Raw genomic sequence first — 24,714 nt, 5'->3', positions numbered from 1 at the left:
TCAAATGTCCGCCATGGGTATATACGTATGTATAATGAGATCTCACAAAGATAGGCTACGTTATAAACAAAGAAGTTCGAATATCTCTTATTTAGATCACGTCTACTTTGTTATAATTACATGATTAGTGCTTAACACAATAACATTACCTCAACTAAAACTCCGGCGATTTTAACGATGAAGTGGATTAACGCCTCTGATTCAAGAAATCAACAGATATGTGCGTGGTTGGCTACATTGCTTAACTCAGCAAAAACATAACAGAAACCGACCCGACCTCCAGAGTGCAAACCATAACGCACTGGATTATTATCTAAATCTGCAATAAAATGCCATTATTTTGCTATTGATTTCGTTTGAGGGTGCTTAGCACCCTCAAGCACCTCCGTAGAACCGGGCCTGGGGTGCGTTTCCCGTACAACGACGTAACTCGCTGATTAACCTCCATAGTACGATGCATCTATTTCGATAGGCGATCGTTACTTAGAGTTGCCGCTAAAAGCACTTTGTCGTTTCTGTTTAATTACTTATTCCTAAGTATTAATTTTAAGCTGCTGTTCCCTTAAGCACTCTGTCGTTTCTATTTACTTACTTATTCGTTAATATTAATTTTGAGCTGCTTCTAAACGCACTCTGTTGTTTCCATTTACTTACTTATTCGTTAATATTAATTTTGAGCTGCTTCTAAACACACTCTGTCGTTTCTATTTACTTACTTATTCGTTAATATTAATTTTGAGCTGCTTCTAAACGCACTCTGTCGTTTCTATTTACTTACTTATTCGTTAATATTAATTTTGAGCTGCTTCTAAACGCACTCTGTCGTTTCTATTTACTTACTTATTCGTTAATATTAATTTTGAGCTGCTTCTAAACGCACTCTGTCGTTTCTATTTACTTATTCGTTAATATTAATTTTGAGCTCTTCTAAACGCACTCTGTCGTTTCTATTTACTTACTTATTCGTTAATATTAATTTTGAGCTGCTTCTTAAAGCACTCTGTTGTTCTATTTAGTTATTCATTTGTTTTATTTACATCTATTCACTGTTAGAAAAGGAGTGTTTCTTCTGTTATTTGTCCTGCGATTGTTTTTGCTTTAAATTCTAGCTTTTATGGCAATCATTAAAATTGATAACTGAGTGTACGGCCAAGGGAAGCTTTTGTTATTTCATATCGTTCCCTACTGGAGCTATTACAAGTGCGAAGCTGTTGCTTTTTGAGTTTCGATTGAGCCATTTTGCGTGCGGGCGATACATTTGCGGCTGACTGAGCCTAGGAGGCATCCCTAGCTTTTATCAGTGAAGCACTGTTTGGTTGTCTATTTAACTGTGTCAGACCAGCTGATGCTGAAGCGTCAGCGGAAACATTCAGCCTCCTCGTGTGAAGACCGACGAGATCTAGGTTTGACTGAGACCTGGATTCGTCCAGAAGACTCTGCAACCCCAACTGCTCTTTCTAATAACTTTTCCTTCTCTCACACCCCTCGTCACACTGGAAGGGGCGGGGGTACGGGACTTCTTATTTCTAACAACTGGAAATACTCAACCCATTCTCCTCTATGCAATTATAGTTCATTCGAATCTCATACAATCACTGTAACATCTCCTATCGAACTCCACATTGTGGTAATCTACCGCCCTCCTACTCAACTTGGCATCTTCTTAGAAGAGCTGGATGGGCTGCTGTCCTCTTTTCCAGAGGATGGCAGCCCACTTCTAGTCTTTGGGGACCTCAACATTCACCTTGACAAACCCTATGCTGCTGACTTCCATTCACTTCTAGCTACAACGCGTTATCACTACATACACTCATAAGTGTGGCAACCAACTTGATCTCATTTACACGCGAAATTGTATTTCAGACAACATTGCGGTCAAACCCCTACACATCTCTGACCACTTCTTCATTACATTTGACCTACATCTTGCTACTTGTGCTTTTAGAAGAAACCTACGCTCTCTCTCACCCTCCCATCTTTCTTCTTTAGTATCCTCCTCCCTTCCCTCTCCTACTCACTTCTCATCCCTGGACACCTTATGCTCCACTCTTACCTCCTGTCTAGATGTTATATGCCCTCTCTCCTCCAGGCCAGCACGAGCTGGTCCGACAACCCCTTGGTTATCCGATGTTCTTCGTGAGCATCGCTCCAAACTTAGGGCAGCCGAGAGAAAATGGCACAAATCTAAGGATCCATCCGACCTCAGTATGTATCGGTCTATGCTCTCTTTCGCTACCCAAGTACATACAGCCAAATCTTCATACTTCCACAACAGGATCAACAATTCTCCAGACGCACGCAACCTTTTCAAAACATTTAATACACTGCTTTGTCCCCCTCCACCACCTCCCACAACTTCTATAACAGCTGATGACTTCGCCACATTTTTTTACAGACAAAACTACATCGATCAATAATAAGTTCTCAGCTCCACACATACAGGAACTAAAATTGACCACACTCACGGCTGGAACTCCCCTCTTCTCCTTCTGTCCTTACTCGGAGGCAGAAGTAACCAAACTTTTCCTCTCCAGCCATCCGACGACATGTCCTTTAGATCCTATCCCCTCACACCTTCTCCAAGCAATCTCTCCTACAATCCTACCGGCGCTCACACACATCATCAACACATCTCTTCTCACAGGCACTTTTCCCACTACATTTAAGCAGGCCCGGGTAACCCCACTGCTCAAAAAACCTACACTTAACTCTTCACTCATTGACAACTACAGACCTGTCTCTCTCCTTCCATTCATAGCAAAAACACTGGAACGGGCTGTTTTCAACCAGCTATCCTTATTCCTCTCACAGAACAATCTACTGGACTCTAACCAATCAGGGTTCAGAAGCGGCCATTCAACTGAGACTGCGCTACTGTCTGTCACTGAAGCTTTGCGGACGGCAAAAGCTGAGTCCAAATCATCAGTACTCATCTTGCTGGACCTATCTGCAGCTTTTGACACTGTGAATCACCAGATCCTCCTGTCCACCCTCTCAACGCTGGGCATCACAGGGACTTCACTTTGCTGGTTCAAATCCTACCTCTCTGGTAGGTCTTTCAGAGTGGCCTGGGGAGGGGAGGTATCCAAAACTCATCAACTGGTCACTGGGGTTCCTCAGGGATCAGTTCTTGGACCTCTCCTCTTCTCCATATACACTACATCTCTGGGCCCCATCATACAGGCACATGGCTTCTCCTACCATTGCTATGTTGATGACACACAACTCTATCTTTCATTCAAACCAGACGATCCATCGGTAGCTGCACGGATCTCAGGTTGCCTGGCGGATATCTCTGCATGGATGAAGGAACACCATCTACAGCTCAATCTAGCAAAGACGGAACTCCTTATCTTTCCTGCCACTCCATCTCTACAGCATGACTTCTCCATCAACAATTACCCCATCGACTTCAGCCAGAAATCTGGGTGTAATCTTTGACGACCAACTGACTTTTAAAGACCACATAGCTAAAACTGCTCGATCTTGCAGGTTTGCATTGTACAACATCAGAAAGATCAGGCCCTTCCTAACAGCATGCTACACAACTCCTCGTCCAGGCCCTGGTCATTTCCAGGCTGGACTACTGCAATGCTCTTTTAGCTGGTCTTCCAGCATGTACAATCAAGCCTCTACAAATGATTCAGAATGCAGCAGCACGACTGGTCTTCAATGAGCCCAAAAAGGCCCATGTCACACCTCTCTTCATATCACTGCACTGGCTACCGGTTACAGCACGCATCAAATTCAAGACACTGATGCTGGCCTATAGGACAGCCACCGGATCATCACCTGCCTACCTCCATTCACTACTACACATCTACACTCCTTCCAGAAGACTGAGATCCTCTAGTGAAAGACACCTCATTGTACCACCACAGAGAGGTATTAAATCACTGTCCAGAACATTCTCGTTCAATGTCCCTGCCTGGTGGAATGATCTTCCCACCCCTATCCGGAATGCAGACTCCTTAACAGCTTTCAAACGACTGCTGAAAACCCATCTTTTTCGACACTATGTGACTCAATAAAAAAAAAAAAAATTATCTTCTTGATCCTCCCTTCTAGCCTGTTTTTCCTCTCTTTCTTGATCTTCTCCTTCTAGCCTGCACTCTTCTAACAACGCCTGATATATGGTATTTTTGAGCACTTCCTATGTTGATCTGCCTCCTTAGGATGAATCACTTGTTGTATTCCCAATTGTAAGTCGCTTTGGATAAAATGTAAATGTAATGTAATGCATTGTTGTGGAAATGAACTAGCTAGTCACGACTGTTTCCCAAACACGGTCGCATCTCCGTCGTTTGAACCACGTTAGTTCAACAACTTAGGGCCATTGTTAATGACGTCACCGAGTAATAACTTCTGCTATTTAACTGATTAGAGATCTCAAAAATGCAGCTATATTGAACATGGCAACTAATGACTCATTTACTATTTTTTGTTCCCTGTCATTTCACTTTGTTTGATGTTTGATTCATCGCGTGTTCTCTCTTACGTCATACTCCGGGGTTCCCTCAGGCATTTGTGCACATGCGCACTACTCATAAACAACGCTTATAGAGGACGCACAAAAATACATAGATTAAAATGCATTTATATTTAGATAACATTGAGGATATAGATTGTACTGCGTGTTAGCTTGCAAATTGTGACCAAGAACATAATTTATTAAGCCCACATGTCTTACTAACAAGAAACGATGCTTCTAACCACAGGTCGAGAGCTGTAGTTCCAACCACGCAAGTTTACGATGCTGTTTGCGAATGTTCGTTTGAACTATGGTGTTGGGAAACACCCAATCGTTGAACTACGTTGGTAACGACGGAACTTGCGACCATAGTTGGCTAACGATGCTTTTGGGAAACGCATCCCTGGTCCGCACCGAGACCGCATCGTGAACACCACCACACACTCAACTGCACCAAAGGCTTCCACTACGAGAGAAGGCAGCAGCCGCGCGGCGATTCCAGCATGTCATTATCTCCACAAAATGATCTTGTGGCCATGACATATCATACTCCCACGAGTTAATATGACGTTCCCACGAGATAATATCTTGTGACCACGGCGTATTATCATGTACCCACGAGTTAATATGTTGTGACCATGGCAGAACTAGTCTAAGTGAACCAAACATGCCCCCTCTCGGTCACAGTAAATGCTTCGTTCGACTTTTCGTAGATCATCTACTCTTCCCTGTGCATAACCAACTTTCTGTACGATCCGAAATTCTGCGCTTTGAATTTTGAACACTGAATTTGATGTTCCGAATTTTTTTTATCTTGAAAACCTGAAGTTGTAATTTTTAAAAACTGAATATTTGAAGTCTTAGGAATCAGAACAAAAAGCTGCTGTTTAAAAACACGTCTATTAGAAAATCTGCAATTTGAAAATTCAGTTGTGTTCAATTTCAAATGTTCAATATTCAAGTTTAAAAAAATCGAATTCAGAACCATGTTAAATGCCATATAATATTCAGTTTTGTTAAATGACACTTGTCAATAATTCAAATTTGTACAATTCAAATTCAAAAAGTATTGTCATAATATGAGCTCCATAAATATTAAGAGAATAAAGTCAAAATCTTTTGAGAATGAAGTCGAAATATTTTCAGAATAAATTTGAAATTACAAGAAATTATGAGAATAAAGTAAAAATGTTTTGGGAATAAAGTCAAAATTACGAGAATAAAGTTGAAGTGTTTCAAGAATAAAGTCGGAATTTTTTGAGAATGAAGTCAAAATATTTTGAGAATAAAGTCTAAATATTTCTAAAATAAAGTAAAAATTATGAGAATAAAGTCCAAATGTTTTGCGAATAAAGTAAAAATTATGAGAATAAAGTTGAAGTGTTTCAGAAATAAAGTCCAAATGTTTCTAGAATAAAGTAAAAATATTTTGAGAATAAAGTAAAAATATTTTGAGAATAAAGTCAAAATGACTTGAATTAATTCGTAACAATTACGAAATTGAAGTTATAATATTTTGCAAGTATATTCTAGCCAATTGTGCATGCAAATGACCCAGATTGGGAGCACTGGGTGATATTACAAAGTCTCAGCTTTCAAAACCTTTCAGTTTTATAGTGGAATACAAACAGTATGTCTATTTAATGTGATGTGACAGATCGTTGTATTTGCCTGAGTTTAAACTGCATGTGAATCAGTCATCTTTCCGATTATAGTGAGACATTTGTTTAATTAAATTAGGCTATACTGTTTTTTTTTTTTTTCATTCCTTTTGATGTTTCCTTCAGATTTATATTGTGTTATAAACATGAAATATAGAAAAAAAAAACATTTATAATCTGTATTTCATGATAAAACTGACATAACAAAGCACAAAATTATTGGAATTATTATTTACTAGGTAAATACAAATAATGAATGGAAGATGTTAAATATTATTTCCAATCATTTACTGTATTACACCATGAATAATACAGCTTGTGAATAGTCACTTATCTACCTCAGAAAAGACAAACAATATAATTTATGTTAACGTGTTGGAGTCCACTTCAACCTTTAGAATAGGGGTTTTCAAGCCTGTCCTGCAAAATGTGCAGGGCAGGGGAGGCTCCAGGACAGGTTTGAAAACTCCTGCTTTAGAATGTTTTATTGTTGTTTTTAATTAAATACATGTGGGGAATGAAAGATTGAATGCTACAGATGTTTTTGTGGAGTAGATGGTGGAATTTTCACAAAGAAAACAGTAGACCTATAATTTAATGAAACAAATGTCTCATTGTAATCGAAAAAGACAATTAATTCACATGAATAGAGCGATCTGTCCCGCCACATTAAAGAGCGTGGAAAGCACATTATTGCAAAACACATTGTTTGTATTTTGCTAAAAAACTGACAGATTTTAAGCACATAATAAGCACAAAGCTTATTGCTATTATTGGGTGGTTGGCGCACTACAAATAGGCCTAATGAATGCAGTCGAAGACGTGAAATATTACTTCCAAGCATACCGTCCCTGTGGGTAAAACACATGGTATGATTCTTGCTAATAATTTCACATACACTACCAGTCAAAAGTTTAGACACACTTCCCCACTCTCTTTGATGGGGAAGTGTGTCCAAACTTTTGGATTGAAATATATATTCAAATAAATTCTGGCCTGGCAACTTCTCCCGGTGCTCCCAATCCGGGCAATTTGCATGTGCAGGCTATACTATTGTATATATTATATGTATTATTATATACAAAATATTATAACTTTAATTGCTACGATTTAATTCTTGTAATTTCGACTTTATTCTCAAACATTTTGACTTTATTCTCGAAACATTTAAACGTTATTCTCAAAATTTGACTTTATTTTCAAAACATTTAGACTTTATTCTTGTAATTTCAATTTAATTCTCCTAATACTTCGACTTTATTTACGTATTATTTTGACTTTATTCTTGTAACTTTGACTTTATTCTCATAATATTTTGACTTAGTTTTTTTTATTTTTTAACCTGACACTAAAATGCCGTCATACCATTGAAGTCCACTATATGGAGAAAAATCCTTCATTTCTTTTCAACTGAAGAAAGAAATACATCTTGGATGAAGTGGGGGCAAGTAAATTATCAGGAAATTTAAATTCTGGAAGTAAAGTAATCCTTTAAGATGTTCCTTACAACTGTTTTTAACCAGGTAAGCGTGCTAAGGTCTTAATATTAAGGATTATAACATCACTGTCTTTCTTCAAAATTATCAAATTTATTTTTGTATGGTAGTCTGTTATTTATATCCTCTGCTCTTTATGATTGCTGCACTGTTTCCAGGTCAGATGGTGTCTCCTCAAGCTCAGCCCACCACTACAGAAGGACGTGCTGATGGCAGTCGTGAGAACAGTGCTGTTGACTTCAGCAAAGTAAGAATCAATTTCCAGATAATAGTAAACCTTACTCTGAATCTTAAATGTTAAATGGTTTGGGGTCAGTAAGCTTCTTGAGCATCAAATCAGCATATTAGAATGCTTTCTGAAGCATCATGTGACTTTAAAGACTGGAGTAATGTCTACTGAAAAATCAACTATCTGTGCAGGATTAAATTGAATTTTAAATTGAATAATATTTCACAACACGTTTTTTGTCTGCAGATAGACCTCCACTTTATGAAGAAGATCCCACCAGGAGCTGAGGCATCCAACATCTTGGTGGGTGAGCTGGAGTTTCTAGAGAAACCTGTGGTGGCCTTCATCCGTTTGTCCCCTGCTGTGCTGCTCAACGGCCTGGCAGAAGTCCCAATAACCACCAGGTAAAAGCAGAGAGACCTGTGCAAAAAACTCATGAAACATATTAATGTCTCTGTCGTTCAAGTTTGTTTTGTAGAGCGGTGTGGCTCAAGAGTTCAGAATCAGAATGAATCAGAATCAGAATGAGCTTTATTGCCAGGTATGTTTACACATACTAGGAATTAGTTTTAGTGACAGCAGCTCCACAGTGCAATAGAGTGACAGTGACAAGACAAGACATAGATTATAAAAAAGAACAATATACAAGTACACAAGACAAAGTGCAAAGTGCAAAATAGCAAAAACACAATATACAGAGTATGCCATTACTAGGTACAGGTATATTAGGTGCAAATTTGGATGTAAGTAGGTATTAATAAATACTGAATAGATTAATAAAGTGTATAACAGTGCTGCATGTTCCACGTTTACTGACAAGTGTTCATGAGATGGATTGCCTGGGGAAAAAAACTGTTCCGGTGTCTGGTCGTCTTGGTGCTCAGTGCTCTGTAGCGCCGACCAGATGGTAACAGTTCAAAGAGCGAGTGTGCTGGATGTGAGGGGTCCAGAGTGATTTTGCCAGCCCTTTTGCGCACTCTGGATAAGTAGAGATCTTGAAGGGTAGGAAAGGTTGTACCAATGATTCGCTCAGCAGTCCGGACTATGCAACATAGTCTGCTGAGATCAGAATTGGTAGCTGAGCTGAACCAGACAGTAATTGAAGTGCAGAGGACGGATTCAATGATGGCAGAGTAAAACTGTTTCAGCAGTTCCTGTGGCAGGTTGAGCTTCCTCAGCTGGCGGAGAAAGTACAGTCTCTGCTGGGCCTTTTTCACAATGGAGTCTATGTGAACATCCCACTTCAGGTCCTGGGAGAAGGTATTGCCAAGGAACCTGAATGACTCCACTGTGTTAACAGTGCTGTTCATGATGGTGAGTGGGGGGAGAGCAGGGGGGTTTCTCCTGAAGTCAATAATCATCTCCACAGTCTTGAGCGTGTTGAGATCCAGGTTGTTATGACTACACCAGACAGCCAGCTCTTTAACCTCCTGTCTGTAAGCAGACTCATCACCGTCTTGAATGAGGCCGATGAGTGTGGTGTCGTCTGCGAAATTCAGGAGCTTGACAGAGGGGTCTTTAGAGGTACAGTCATTCGTATACAGGGAGAAGAGCAGTGGGGAGAGAACACAACCCTGAGGGGTGCCAGTGCTGATAGTCCGGGTGCTGGATGAGAATTTTCCCAGCCTCACTAGCTGCTGTCTGTCTGTCAGGAAGCTGTTGATCTACTGACAGAGAGCGGTGGACACGGAGAGCTGAGATAGTTTGGGAAGGAGGAGGTTTGGGATGATGGTGTTAAAGGCTGAACTGAAGTCCACAAACAGGATCCTCACATAAGTCCCTGATTTATCCAGATGCTGCAGGATGAAGTGTAAACCCATGTTCACTGCATCATCTACGGACCTGTTTGCTCGATAAGCAAACTGCAGGGGGTCCAGTAAGGGTCCGGTGATGTCCTTCAGATGAGTCAAAACCAGTTTTTCAAACGACTTCATGACGACAGATGTTAGCGCCACAGGTCTGTAGTTGTTGAGTCCTGTTATTTTGGGTTTCTTTGGAATGGGAATGATTGTCAAACGTTTGAGGCAGTTCGGTACTTCACACATCTCCAGAGACCAATTGAAGATTAGTGAGAAAATGGGGGCCAGCTGGTCAGCACAGGTTTTCAGACAGGCTGGTGTCACACCATCAGGGCCTGGTGCCTTCCTTCTTTTGTTCTGTCTGAAGACCTGGCGAACATCTCTTTCACTGAAGTGGATTGTCGGAGTGGGGGAGAGCGGTGTTGTTAGGGCTGTTGTTGGAGGTGTGAATGGAGTTTTTTCAAACCTGCAATAGAACTCGTTCAGATTGTCTGCCAGTTGCTGATTCTCCACCATGCAGGGGGATGGTGTCTTGTAGTTAGTGATGGCTTTCAGGCTGTCCCACACTGATGAAGAGTCACTGGAAGAGAATTGATTCCTTATCTTTTCGGAATAATTCTTCTTTGCCACTTTGATCTCCTTTTCCAGTGTGTATTTGGCCTGCTTATACAAGACACTGTCCCCTTTCCTGTAAGCATCCTCTTTGGCGTGATGAAGCTGTCTGAGTTTTGCAGTGAACCATGGTTTGTCATTGTTGAAAGTTAAACGAGTCCTGGTAGGAATGCACGTATCCTCACAGAAACTGATATATGAAGTAACAGTGTCTGTGAGCTCGTCCAGATCGGTAGCAGCAGCTTCGAAAACACTCCAATCAGTACATTCGAAACAGGCTTGTAAAACCCGCTCTGTTTCGTTGGTCCATCTCTTCACAGACTTTGCTACAGGTTTAGCAGATTTAAGTTTTTGCCTGTATGTTGGTATAAGATGAACCAGGCAGTGATCAGAGCAGCAGCTTCGAAAACACTCCAATCACTACATTCGAAATAGGCTTGTAAAACCCGCTCTGTTTCGTTGGTCCATCTCTTCACAGACTTTGCTACAGGTTTAGCAGATTTAAGTTTTTGCCTGTATGTTGGTATAAGATGAACCAGGCAATGATCAGAGAGTCCCAAAGCTGCCCGTGGGACAGAGTGATATGCATTCCTTATTGTGGTGTAACAGTGGTCCAATATATTACTGTCTCTGGTTGGACATGTAATATGTTGACTGTATTTTGGCAGTTCACGGGAGAGATTTGCTTTGTTAAAATCCCCAAGAATGATTAAAACAGAGTCCGGGTGTTGTTGTTCTGTCGCGGTGATCTGATCAGCGAGTTTCTGCAAAGCCAGGCTCACGTGCGCTTGCGGAGGAATGTAGACGCTCACGAGAATGAACGAGCAAAACTTTAGAGTTAATGAAGAGCGCTTCTAGATCAGAACAGCACATCAACTGGATCGCGCTGTCTGGTATCGCGTCATTCAGCCAGGTTTCCGTGAAACACAGAGAGGCAGAGTTTGAGAAATCCTTGTTAGACTGGGAGAGCAGGAAGAGTTCGTCCGTTTTGTTGGGAAGAGAGCAGAGATTTGCCAGATGTATGCTTGGCAACGATGTGCGGAGACCGCGCTGTCTGAGCTTCTCGAGCGCGCCGGCTAGTTTTCCCCGTCTTCGCGTCCTGTATCGCTTGATCAGCACCGCCGCTCCGCCAACTACAACATTAAATAAAACGTCAGAATAATCGAAAACCGGTTGAAAGTTTTGTGGTGTGTTCTGCCGAATGTTCAGCAGTTCATCCCGGGTAAAACTGATTGTGTTTGCAAAACAAAAAAACAGGAAAAAGGAACAAAAACACTAAAACAACTGGAGAGCTACGCACAGAGGCTGCCATCCGCGGCGCCATCATTTGTCAACTACATCATTTGTCCATCTGCGGCGCCATCATTTGTCAACTACATCATTTGTTCAGCAGTTCATCCCGGGTAAAACTGATTGTGTTTGCAAAACAAAAAAACAGGAAAAACGAACAAAAACACTAAAACAACTGGAGAGCTACACACAGAGGCTGCCATCCGCGGCGCCATCATTTGTCAACTACATCATTTGTTCACTACTCCTTTGTCATTGTGCAGGTTTCTCTTCATTCTGCTGGGGCCAATGGGGAAAGGGCCTCAGTACCATGAGATTGGCCGCTCTATCGCCACGCTCATGACAGACGAGGTCAGTTGTATGGACAACACTGTGTTTATTTCTATACATGATGATATATTTTAGGCAAAAGGTTGTTATGTGTGCTAATTTCATCTGATTGTCTCTTCTCCAGGTGTTCCATGACGTGGCATATAAAGCAAAGGATCGTTCTGACCTTGTGGCAGGAATCGATGAGTTTTTGGATCAGGTGACTGTGCTGCCCCCAGGCGAGTGGGATCCCACCATCAGAATAGAGCCACCCAAAAACGTGCCCTCACAGGTGACCCAGTTCTCAAATTTCATGCACTGATTCATCATGGAAGCTGGAATTAGTGATGTACCGGAATATCTGCAACCGTAAATAATTTTAGTTTTGGATGAAACTGTTTTCGAGGGCTGAAATTATTGACCAAACGAATCATCTCTTCCTCTTTACTACTTATTATAGCACAAAATAAGCATGAATGAAGATTAGATGGTATGTTGAAAGAAAAACAGCTTGTAAACAATGTCACATAATGTTACATTTACCTCAGAAAAACTATTCAATGTCTATAAACTCGAGAGTCAGCTAGAACAAAATGAACACTACAGAGGAACAAAAAAACATTTTTTAAAAAACCATTCATCAAAGTTGTCCTAAAACCAAAACAGTACTTGTTCTTGTCTTAGGACAGCTTTCATTAACTTGTTTGATCCACTTCAAATGTTGACTACTGTATATGAACTATATTACATGCTTAATCATTCATTTTTACTTAACATGTTTTCTTCATGATTCAGTTTTTGTTTAAATAAATCTGTCATTAACATTTTTTTTATTATAGCCACAATAGAGTAGAAACATAAGAATATAATTATATAAACACATGATTAAATATAAAAATGTGCAGTTTAATTGTTTATATACAAATTAGGCCAGTCAAATAGATGAATCGCGATTAATCACATCTGAAATAGTTTTCATAGTTTTTCTTCTGTATTTGCATACTCGTGCCCTCGAACTGTTGTATGAACACAATATCACGCTTGTAGCCGTGCAGTATGGCTGTATATTGGCACGCTGTGATTACCTATGGCCGAATCACAGACGTGCAGATATATAGTCATTTTGCACAGCTACTCTTGTGATATTGCTGATGTATATTACAAATACATGCACATACATGTATATTCGTCATGTACACAAAAACTTTTGCATGCGATTAATCGTGATTAATCGATTTGACAGCCTTAATACAAATCTGAGTGTTGATTATTTACTACATTTTATTACTTAATTTTGATCATTAAATAAACTTTATTTTCAGCTAAATAAAAATTTTAATAGGATATTTGTTGTATAAATTGTTTGGTTACCAACATTCTTCAAAATATCATCTTTTGTGTTAAACAGAAAAAAGAAACTCATACAGGTTTGGAGCAACATGAGCACAAATTAATGATGACAGAATTTTCTTTTTTGGGTGAACTATCCCTTTAAGTTCAGTTTCTGTGTTTCGGTGAAAAATTCATTTCGGTTCATCACTAACTGGAATAGACATCATATTCTTACACATATTCCAAAATTATAAACGTAACACTTTTGTTTTTGCCCCCATTTTTCATGAGCTGAACTCAAAGATCTAAGACTTTTTCTATGTACACAAAAGGCCTCAGCAAAGGAGAAGTGCTCACTAACACAGATTTAGACAGATTTGTGAATGATATTTGAGAGAGATTGGCTTTGAGTTCAGCTCATGAAAAATGGGGGCAAAAACAAAATGTGTTGCATTTATAATTTTGGTCAGTGTATTTCCGGTCTAATATCAGTGGTAATGCTGGTTTTGTGTCTCCATCTTGCAGGAGAAACGAAAGGTTCCTCCCCTGGCCAATGGAGGGACTGATCTGGGGGAGGCTGAAGAGCACGGTGGCCACGGAGGACCAGAGTTACAGCGCACAGGGAAGTGAGTAATCTGCAAAAATGTACTGTCCGTATATTTTAGTGTTTGTGAATTCTGTAAGTCCTCATGTGGAAGACCGACCTGAATCTCAGATGTCTTCTTTTATTTGGATCTTCAGGTTTTTTGGTGGTTTTTTTCGTGACATCAAACGTAAGGCTCCTCACTACCTGTCAGATTACACAGATGCCATCAGTCTGCAGTGTCTCGCCTCCTTCCTTTTCTTGTACTGCGCCTGCATGTCTCCTGTTATCACCTTCGGAGGTCTGCTGGGAGAAGCTACGGAAGGACGCATAGTAAGAACACGTTTATACAGTCAAACCAAAAAGTATTCAGACACCAGATATAATTTTTGACTTTTTTTTGATAGTGGGTGCAGGACGCTATAGTTCATTTATGAAAGTGAGGATAACAAAATAAAGTAAACTGTGACATATAATACCTTCATACAGTGGACTACCAGTAAAACTGATGAACATTTGGGACCAAAATTATCAATTATCATTATCAAGATTAATTTGTTCTGACACCGTTTAACTTTTTCTTGATGAGTTCTTGTCATATTTTATTTCTAAACTATAGCGAATAAACTGTGATAATGTGAGAAATAAATGTGTCTGAATTAGGGCTGGACCAGAATAATCGATTATTCGAATATTCATTCGGTGGGTTGGCATTCGATTTTAAATTTTGATATTCGAATATTCTTTTTTTTTTCATACGCCTGGCATCCCCCGCAAAACGGTTCTCATTTGTGCTTGAATATGAATGGAGAAGATCAGACTGCTGCGCCACTAATGCAGAGACAGCAAAGAAAGAGATTGAGGAATATTTGAGAGACACTACTAGTTGGGCCCACTTGCATGGTGGAAGCAAAATTAGGGCTGTGACTGTCGCAATGACAACCACACAATAGGCTAAAGCTGGTCGCAAAGCCCCTGCAAAAATAATTACCGTGAATGTGTAGGGGAAAAGTAAGGAGATATTCGAATTATTTATTAATAAACTAGTATTTGTCGCAAAGATGAAGTTGACGATCCTGACTCACCATCTGCTCAATGGACGTGCCTTTAATGCCTAAATGCATTTTCATGGTTAGGCCCATAGCTAATGAAAGAGTTTTGTTTTGAATTTGAATTATTTTGTTTTAGTAAAGTAATAATTTAAAGCTTTCTAATCGTGTCTGAGGCAATTGCGTTTCGGTATTTTTTTGTGAAGCGTTCCTGTTCAACATCAGAAAGCGTATCCTGTTTGTTTTCTTTAAAATCACGTTTTGTTGATAATGTGAGTACACACAAACTAAAGTAGACCTTTTACAGTTCCAGATGATACATTACTCTTACCTCTATGAGCAAAAATTAAGTTTCACATCGCACCGGCGCCTCCATATCCTGCAAAGCTCTTCAGCTTTCACTCTCAGCACAAACGATTGGATATGCGCCTAATAGCACACATTTATCTAGGTTAAACGATTATCTAGGTTATCTAGGTTAAACGATTGTGATATGCTTTAAGTTTTTATATCTATGAAATATTTAATTTAAATCATGATGACTTGGTCTGGCTAAATTGATCTGTCTGCCGCTGGCCGCTTGGTCGTTACTTTAAAAAACAAAAACTCGAATTTAACAAACAAAACGTGTTCCAAACATATCTCTAAATTAACTTCATAAATTAAAGAAACAAAAATAAATGTAATCACTTTGCTATTAAAAACAGCAGCTGTGTAATGGGGAAGAGAAAGAGAAAAAAAGCTTCCAACTCAATGTTCTATTAAAAGTTTAATAATTCTGAACGTGTCCATATTGCACCAAAATGCAACACTGACACTGCACAGCAACACACCCGCTATGCGTGAAGTCGATTGGATGAACTGTTCTCAACATAATAAAAATGCAAACAGATAGACATACAGAGATTCCTGTCTTTATTAGAGAGAAGAGTATGTTCAGCCCCCTCCATCCGAAGCTTTGAATATTCGGTGTTGATTACTACCGAAGCCTCGAAGCTCAAAAAATGGTATTCGGACCAGCCCTAGTCTGAATGTGACTGATATGCTCTTGGCATTTCTCTCTTAGAGTGCTATAGAGTCTTTGTTCGGAGCCTCTATGACGGGTATAGCATATTCTTTGTTTGCTGGGCAGCCACTCACTATCCTGGGCAGCACAGGGCCTGTCTTGGTCTTTGAGAAAATCCTCTTCAAGTTCTGCAAGTGAGTCTCCTTTGATTTGCACTAAGCATTTTGAAGTATTTCAGTCAGCTCAGGGAAACTTTATCTCTGTTTTTCTCCTCAGAGAGTATGGTTTGTCATACCTCTCTTTACGTGTGTGCATCGGTCTGTGGACGGCCTTTTTCTGTCTTCTGCTGGTTGCCACAGATGCCAGCTCGCTGGTGTGTTACATCACACGATTCACAGAGGAAGCCTTCGCTTCTCTCATCTGCATCATTTTTATATACGAGGCTCTGGAGAAACTCATTCATCTGGGTGAGACGTACCCTTTCAACATGCACAACGACCTCAACCAGCTCACTCAGTACTCGTAAGTACTGACACACATATCAGTCTTCCTAAAAGGGACAGTTCACCCAAAAATTTAAATTCTGTCATTAGTTACTCATCCTCATGTTGTTACAAACCTGTAAGACCTTTGTTCATCTTCAGAACACAAATTAAGATATTTTTGATATTTAGAGCTTTCTGGCCCTGCATAGACAGAAACTGTCACGCTCAAGGCCCAGAAAGGTAGTAAGAACTTTGTTAAAGTAGTCCATGTGTGAATGGGTCTTACGGGTTTGGAAACACATGAGAGTGAGTTATTAATGACAGAATGTTCATTTTTGGGTGAACTAACCCTTTAAGGTCACAGTTCTAATTCAGTTGTACGTTTTGATAAAGTTGTCAGCGTAAAATATTGTGATTTATGTGTGTTTTGCAGGTGTATGTGCACAATGCCTAAAGATCCCAGCAATGCCACACTGAATTACTGGCAGGAAAAAAACATCACTGCATCTGAGATTGACTGGTTAGGCCTAGATGTAAAGGTGAGTGTGACTATTGGTGCATTAAAGTCCTCCTGAAAGGTTTGTATTTACAAGTTGTGAATTCCTGCATCAGGTGCATTCAAGCCACTTTGGCTGGAGCAAAGATTGCAATGCACATCTTCTACCAATAACATTTTCTAACTCAGCAAGTGTTTTTACTCTATATCTACACAATGATAAAGAATGCACATAACACATGTTTTTGCTTTTTTTGATGTTTTTATACAATTTATGAAAGTGCTGTAAGTTGAATCGCTTTATATTGTAATGTAATTGTACTATAGTATAACATTTTGTACATGTAACAAAAAAATCATTAATTTCAACAAATTTACAGTCAATAAAGACTCTGCACCTATTGTGTCCACAATATTTTTTAATAAAACACCTCCAATTTTTAATGTTTCCCAGTCATAATTGTGCTGCTGTTCACGTGCATTCAACTTGTAAATATAAGCTTTCGGAGATGACTTTAACACCATGTAACTTTGTTCTAAATGGAATACTTGAATGCTAAATATTGACTTGATATTAAAATACTATGAGAAACAGTACTCATTATGCAGTGCACTAGAGCTGTCAAGCGATTAAAATTTTTAATCTACTTAATTACAATGAATTGATCTGATTGATTACATTATTAATGGCACATTAATTCAGGCTAAGAAATTAGCCCCCCTAAAATATATTACTGAGTTAAATAAATGCATTACTGGACTTCCGGTTATGGCAGCGCTAGTGTAAGACGTGGTGCAGGGAGCTCCCGAATAATTTCATCTAAACACTCCCTAAAGACCTATAGTACAACCAAAGTACTTTATCTAAAACAGTAAGTTGTTGCATTTTGAATATTATGACAAATATGCCGAATCCAAAGAAAAAGGACAAGAAGGAAGAAACGTGACTGCCATTACTCAAGAAATTAGACTGCTATTATCCGGCCCGCCACCATGGTTCCATGCAGAAATGGAAAAAGGATTTCTCAGAATTCAGGAGTTAATCGACGAACGCCTGAGTAAGTTTGCAGAATCCATGGAGAAAATAGGTAACGAACTACAATCAATACATCTGAGAATGGTGGATGTAGAAACAAAGCAGATGGAGACGGAAGAAGCGGTAACGGTCAAACCGCAGGCTATTCTGGTTCGATTCCTTCAGTACTATGGCAACTGTACTATTATGATTTTTTGTGATATGTCATCTACCCTGTTTAGAGAGCGACAAGAACTTAACACACTGAAAGGACAGCTACGCAATAACGACATGTCTTACGCGATGCTTCATCCTGTGACGCTAAGGATTCAGCTACTGGAAGGACAAAAATTTTCACACTCCAAAGCATCAACAGAGACTTACCTTTGACAACATCATCCACATCTGATTGTCGGATAAGACACTAAATGATATCAACGAATTCTGGATCATCCACAGTAAACTTTACCTAAGCAACCACCCAAGAAATATGTAAGAAAAACTGTACCATAGCAATAGGGTGAGTGTGAGGGTGAGTTTTTCTCTCGGATGAACATTAAAAACGTAATTTTGTCAAGGGTGGTCTTTATATTTAAAATCTGGCAGGAGAAAAATGTGATTATATTTTTGTTGAATTGTTCTCAAAAATTTGTGTATTTCGGGTTTGTCACTTGTTCGAAGTGAATAATAATAATAAATCCGGTAGATATATTATTTTAAGAGGAACAATTGCGATTGCGAATAACCTTAGTTAATGTATACCGTCCTGAAATGGAGGGCTCAATAATAATAATATATTATATATAATATAACATAATATATTCCTCAAATTTGCATGCCCTATTGCAGAGCTAATAATTGGAGGAGACTTTAATGTAGTCTTGGACCCAGTTTTAGACAGGTCGTCCACTGAACTGTTACCCTTAGGTCAAGTTGCTAAAGCGCTAAAATACGAACTCTCAAGTTTTAATTTAATAGATATATGGAGATTTAAGAACAAAACAAAAAAAAAGAATATTCCTTACTCGCATAGGCATAATAATTACTCCAGAATTGACTATATTTTTGTTCCAAAAGCAAAGGATTATTTGATTGAATTGTGTGATTATTTACCAAGAATATTGTCAGATCATGCTCCGTTACTTATTTCAGTGCAGCATTCTCCGGAAATTTAGTGGCCATTTATTAAACAACTCTGAAGTGTTGAGCTTCATAAATAATAATATAGACAACTTTATTAGTACAAATAGAAATTCTGCTTCTTCGGGTATAATCTGGGAGGCCATGAAGGCATTCTTACGGGGCCAAATCATTAATTTTTCTTCCAGTAAGAAAAAACAATATCAAAAACAGTCACAATTACTCAAAAATGAAATTTTAATAAGGAAGGAGAACATTTTAAGACTAAGGATGCTCAGCTGTTTTTAACAATTGCAGTCCAAAAATTGGAATACAATATTTCGTCATCTAAAGAAGCAGAAAATGCACTTCTCAGATCATGACAGAAGTTTTAAGAACATGGGGATAAGATTGGGAAAGTGCTAGCATGGCAAATAAGAAAAGAAGAAATTAGTAAATCTATAACTACAATATGTTCATCAGAAAATAAAAGTATTAAACACCCCAAATTAATTAATCAAGAATTCTTAGATTTTTATAAATTACTTTATAAGTCTCAGGGAGTAGAGGAATAAGTAAATTGGACATTCCAGTCTTAATGACCAAGAAGAACTCGAAATTTAGGAAAAAAGAGATTCAATTTGCAGTAACTGTACTAGTGGGGGGTAAAACACCTGGTTTGGACGGGTTTTCGATGGATATTTATACAACTTTTTTTCCTAAATTAGCAGACCTGTCGCTTTCAATGTATACGGAGGCAATTCATAAAAAAATAATTACCAGAGACTTTAAACCAGGCTTTAAATACAGTTCTTCTGAAACCTGGCAAATACCCTAGTCTATGTACCTCCTATTGACCAATCTTAATCAAACCAGTACTTAATTCTGATTATAAAACTCTTACTAAAATGATTGCATTACATTTAGAGTGGGTTTTAGAGCCTAGTTTAATTCATATGGATAAACCTGGATTTATTAAAAATAGTTCCTCTTTTAATAATATATGGAGGTTAATGAATATTATTTATTCAGCAAAACAAATAGATTCTCCGGTGATTGCTCTTTCTTTAGATGCAGAAAAAGCTTTTGACCGAGTCGAATGGCCTTATTTGATGCGGTTTTATTTGATTGCAAAAAATGAATTTCGGTCCAAAATTTATTGTTGTGATTTGAATGTTGTATAGAAGTCCATCGGCAACTGTCCATAACAATTCTGATTTATCTCCGCACTTTTATTCATTAAGGGGAACCAGACAGCGATGTCCTCTCTCCCCGTACCCCTGGCCATAGCAATACGGGCCCACAAATCTATCTTTGGGCTGGAGATAGGAGGTTGTGTACACAAAATATCATTGTACATGGATGATGTGATGCTATATCTAACTAATCCTGATTCATCTCTATCTAATTTATCTCAATTGTTGGAAAACTTTAGGGACATATCTGGTTAGAAAATAAATATTAATAAAAGTGTTATGATGCCATTGAATTTGGCTGCTGAGAAAACGCCCTTAAATAACATTCTTTTTTTATGGAATTCTGAAAAGATTGTTCATTTAGGACTAAATATTCCTTTAAAGTTGGAAGAAGCATATTCTTTGTATTATTCCTCATTACTTAAAAAGGTAGTGAGAGATCTGGAAAGATGGAATTCATTACCATTATCACTAATTGGCAGGATAAATTTCTTCTTAAATTTTTATATTTATTTAAGACGCTTCCCATTTCTGTCCCACAAAAGTTTTTTAGTAATCTCAACAGTTCAATTAGAAATTTTATTTGAAATAAAAAAAAAACTCCAAGGGTTGAATTTAAGACATTACAGATGACATCCAAAAAAGGTGGATTACAACTTCCAGATTTTTTGTTTTATTTCTGGGCTGCACAAATGAGAGCGTTATGATTTTGGCAGACGAATAGTACATTTTCACCTGCATGGATACAAATTGAAAAATATCACGCAGGGAAAATACCTCTAGATAAGGTCTTATTCCTTCCTCTGACTTATGTTATGAAAGTAGTTAATAACCCATTCATTAAAAAATTGGCTAATTTCATTGTATAATAATTAGGGCTGGGACACGATTAATCGCGATTAATCGCATCCAAAATAAAAGTTTATGTTAACATACTAAATGTGTGTTTACTGTGTATATTTATTATGTATATATAAATACACACACATACATGTATAGCCTTTAAAAAAAACTTATATGTGTGGATAGTTATATTTGTATTTAATTTAGATTATATATAGAATTATAAATATTTTATTTATTTTAATTTTATTTTTATTTTCAGTTTTCTTTAATATACATGTTTGTGTGTGTATTTATATATACATAATAAATATACACAGTAAACACACATTTAGTATGTTAACATACACTTTTATTTTGGATGCGATTAATCGCGATTAATCGTGTCCCAGCCCTAATAATAATACTCCATTTCATTGCAACCCATCTCGTCCTGAGGCATTAAGAGATGGGATAACACAATATTGGTATAAAAAGGGATTACAGGTGTTTGGAGATTTATATGAAGAGGGCACACTAATGACATTTGAACAATTAAGATCAAAGTTTTCTCTCCCTGTTAACATTTTTTTAAATATTTTCAGGTGAGACATTATATTAATACAGTACAAGAAGACCCCTCTCTTCACTCCCAATAGATGGTATTATAAGAGAGGAAAAAGAATCCAAAGGTTTTGTGTCTTATATGTATACCAATTTCACTGACTTGTATGGGGAGGATGTATCATCTTCAAGACTTAAATGGAAAAAGGTCTGGAATGCACTTTTAAACAAGATACTTGAGAACGTCTAGGTTACGTAGGTAACCCTCGTTCCCTGAAGGAGGGAACGGAGACTTTACATTGGGATCTCGCTTGAGAGACCAATCATCTCTGAGCCTTATTCAAAAGGCCAATGAACATTACTGAAGCAGGGGTTGGGGGGGCGGAGCACATGAGATTTCTTACATGTGGAATGAGAGAAATTCAATATATCCATAGAATTTCTAGGGATACACGAGGGAAACCACGGCCTTCTGGCTGACCGTAGGAAGAATACTGAGACATGTTGCCACAACCTGCGGGGCGAAGGAGACCCGGCAGGAGCACAGTCAGGAACTACTCCGCATCTAGGCTGACTATGGGGCATAGAGGAACCAGGTTCGCCGGAGGGAACATCTGGGAAATAGAGCACGGATCCCATAGGAATGGCGCAGCAAGCCGGCCTCCCGTTTACCTGATGTCTATGTTAAGACACGAGAGGACACAGCCTCTACGCGAAGGTTATAAAACCTGGCGAAGGTATTGGGTGTCGCCCAACCCGCAGCTCTGCAGATGTCTGTTAGAGAGGCGCCATGAGCCAACGCATAGGATGAGGCAACACCCCTTAGGTACGAACACCTAAGGGGCATGGCTCTCCCTGGTATAAGTAGGACAGGGAGATGGCCTCAACCACCCAATGGGCCAACCTCTGTTTGGAGACAGCATTCCCTTTCTGCTGACCTCCGAAACAGACAAAGAGCTGCTCGGTGCGTCTAAAGTGCCGAGTGCGGTCCACATATGTACGTAGAGCGCGAACTGGACACAGTAGCGCAGAGGTTGGGTCTGCCTCCTCCAGGGGCAGAGCTTGCAGGTTCACCACCTGATCGCGGAAAGGCGTGGTGGGAACCTTGGGCACATAACTGGGCCGGGGTCTCAGGATAACGTGAGAATCGCCAGGCCCGAATTCCAGGCATGTTTCATCGACAGAGAACGCTTGTAGGTCCCCTACCCTCTTGATGGAGGCCAATGCAGTCAGGAGCGCGCTGTCTTAATTGACAGGAATTTCAGCTCGACTGAGGCGAGTGGCTCGAATGGGGCGTTCCGCAGGCCCTGAAGGGCGACGGAGAGGTCCCAAGAGGGTATGAGGTGCGGTCTGGGAGGATTAATCCTCCTGGCACCTCTAAGGAACCTCACGACCAGTGGGTGCTTACCTAGGGATGTTCCATCCACTGCATCGTGATACGCTGCAATGGCTGCAACGTACACTTTGAGAGTCGAAGGGGACAGCCTGTGCTCCAACTTCTCTTGCAGGAAGGAAAGCACTACTGCAATCGTGCATCTCTGTGGGTCCTCTCTTCGAGAGGAGCGCCAGTCAACGAACAGACCCCACTTCAGTGCATAAGCCTGCCTTGTAGAGGGAGCTCTGGACTGAGTGATAGTATCTATCATGGCCTGTGGAAGGCCAGCGAGGTCTGACGTGCAGGTTTCATAAGTCGGGACGCGGGTGCCAAATTGTGCCCATCCCCTGAGAAAGAAGGTCCTTCCTCAAGGGGATTCTCCAGGGAGGGGCTGCCGCGAGGGAAATAAGTTCTGGGAACCAGGTCCGGGTGGGCCAATGTGGCGCAACCAGCAGGACCTGCTCCTCATTCTCCCTGATCTTGCACAGGGTCTGTGCAAGGAGGCTCACTGGGAGAAAGGCGTACTTGGGCCCCGGGGGCCAGCTGTGTGCCAGTGCATCCCTGCCGAGGGGGGGCTTGGAGAGGGAGTAAAACAGCTGGCAGTGGGAGGATTCAGGGCAGGCAAACAGATCTATCTGGGCCTCCCCGAAATGACTCCAAATCAGTTGGACTGTTTCGGAGTGGAGTCGCCATTCTCCAGAGAGGGTGGACTGCTGTGAGAGCTGATCGGCTGCACGGTTGAGTTCCCCTGGTATGTGAATGGCACGTAGCGATTTCAGCCATGTTTGACTCCAGAGGAGCAGATGGCGGGCGAGTTGTGACATGCGATGGGAGCGAAGGCCGCCTTGGCGATTGATGTAGGCTACAGTCGCAGTGCTGTCGGTACAAACAAGCACGTGTTTCTGACGCAACGCCGGTTGGAAGCGACAAAGGGCCAGAAACACAGCCAACAACTCGAGGCAATTGATATGCCACTGCAGTCGAGGTCCTGTCCAGGAGCCCGATGCTGCTTGCCCATTGCATACAGCAGCCCAACCCATGGAGGAGGCATCCGTGTAAACCACGGTGTGCCTGAACACCTGTCCCAGGGGCACTCTGGCCCGTAGGAAGGCAGGGTCTGACCACGGGCTGAATAAGCGGCGACACTGCGGGGAAACACCAATCCGGAGTGTGCCACGGTGCCATGCACATCTCGGGACTCGATCGTGTAACCAGCGCTGAAGTGGTCTCATATGAAACAAGCCCAGCGGTGTCACCGTGGCTGCAGCTGCCATATGCCCCAGGAGCCTCTGAAATGTTTTGAGAGGAACCGCTGTCTTGTGTCTGCATAATTCCAGACACTTCAGCACTGACTGCGCGCGCTCGTTGGTGAGGCGTGCTGTCATGTCGACCGAGTCCAGCTCCACACCAAGAAAAGAGATCCTCTGTACTAGGGAGAGTTTGCTCTTTTCTCGGTTGACCTGAAGGCCCAGATGGCTGAGGTGCTGAAGCGTCCATTTGGACAGGCCAAATGGAAGCACCTTGTACTGAAACGCTCGACCCTCGAAAGCAAACCGAAGGAAGGGTCTGTGTCGAGGAAGAATCGAGACGTAAAAATACGCGTCCTTCAGGTCGATGGCTGCAAACCAATCCTGGGGACAGATGCATGTTAACATGCGCTTCGTCATGAGCATCTTGAACGGCAGCCTGAGAAGGGACCGATTCAGGGCTCTGAGATCCAGAATGGGTCTTAACCCACCGCTCTTTTTGGGCATGATGAAGTAGGGACTGTAAAACCCTGACCTCATCTCGGCTGGAGAGACAGG

General features: G+C 40.3%; 1 protein-coding gene across 5 annotated transcripts in view; it reads left to right on the top strand.

Moving 5' to 3' along the window:
* Positions 1–24,714, top strand: part of slc4a10a (solute carrier family 4 member 10a) — a 101,042-nt gene that overhangs the window by 24,622 nt on the left and 51,706 nt on the right. For all 5 annotated transcript variants that reach the window (XR_012340749.1, XR_012340748.1, XM_073825453.1 and 2 more), the window contains exons 5-13: positions 7,787–7,875; positions 8,104–8,261; positions 11,822–11,909; positions 12,013–12,159; positions 13,725–13,825; positions 13,941–14,115; positions 15,898–16,031; positions 16,114–16,359; positions 16,756–16,861. Coding sequence is in view for 3 of the 5 variants with exons in the window: in XM_073825453.1 (XP_073681554.1) it covers positions 7,787–7,875; positions 8,104–8,261; positions 11,822–11,909; positions 12,013–12,159; positions 13,725–13,825; positions 13,941–14,115; positions 15,898–16,031; positions 16,114–16,359; positions 16,756–16,861 (1,244 nt within the window). In the remaining 2 variants the exon portion in view is untranslated. The remainder of the gene's footprint in view (positions 1–7,786; positions 7,876–8,103; positions 8,262–11,821; positions 11,910–12,012; positions 12,160–13,724; positions 13,826–13,940; positions 14,116–15,897; positions 16,032–16,113; positions 16,360–16,755; positions 16,862–24,714) is intronic.

The sequence above is a fragment of the Garra rufa genome, chromosome 20, assembly GCF_049309525.1.
Source record: "Garra rufa chromosome 20, GarRuf1.0, whole genome shotgun sequence".
NCBI lineage: Eukaryota > Metazoa > Chordata > Actinopteri > Cypriniformes > Cyprinidae > Garra > Garra rufa.
The sequence above is the reverse complement of the archived record's forward strand: the minus strand, read 5'-3'. Positions and strand labels throughout refer to the sequence as shown.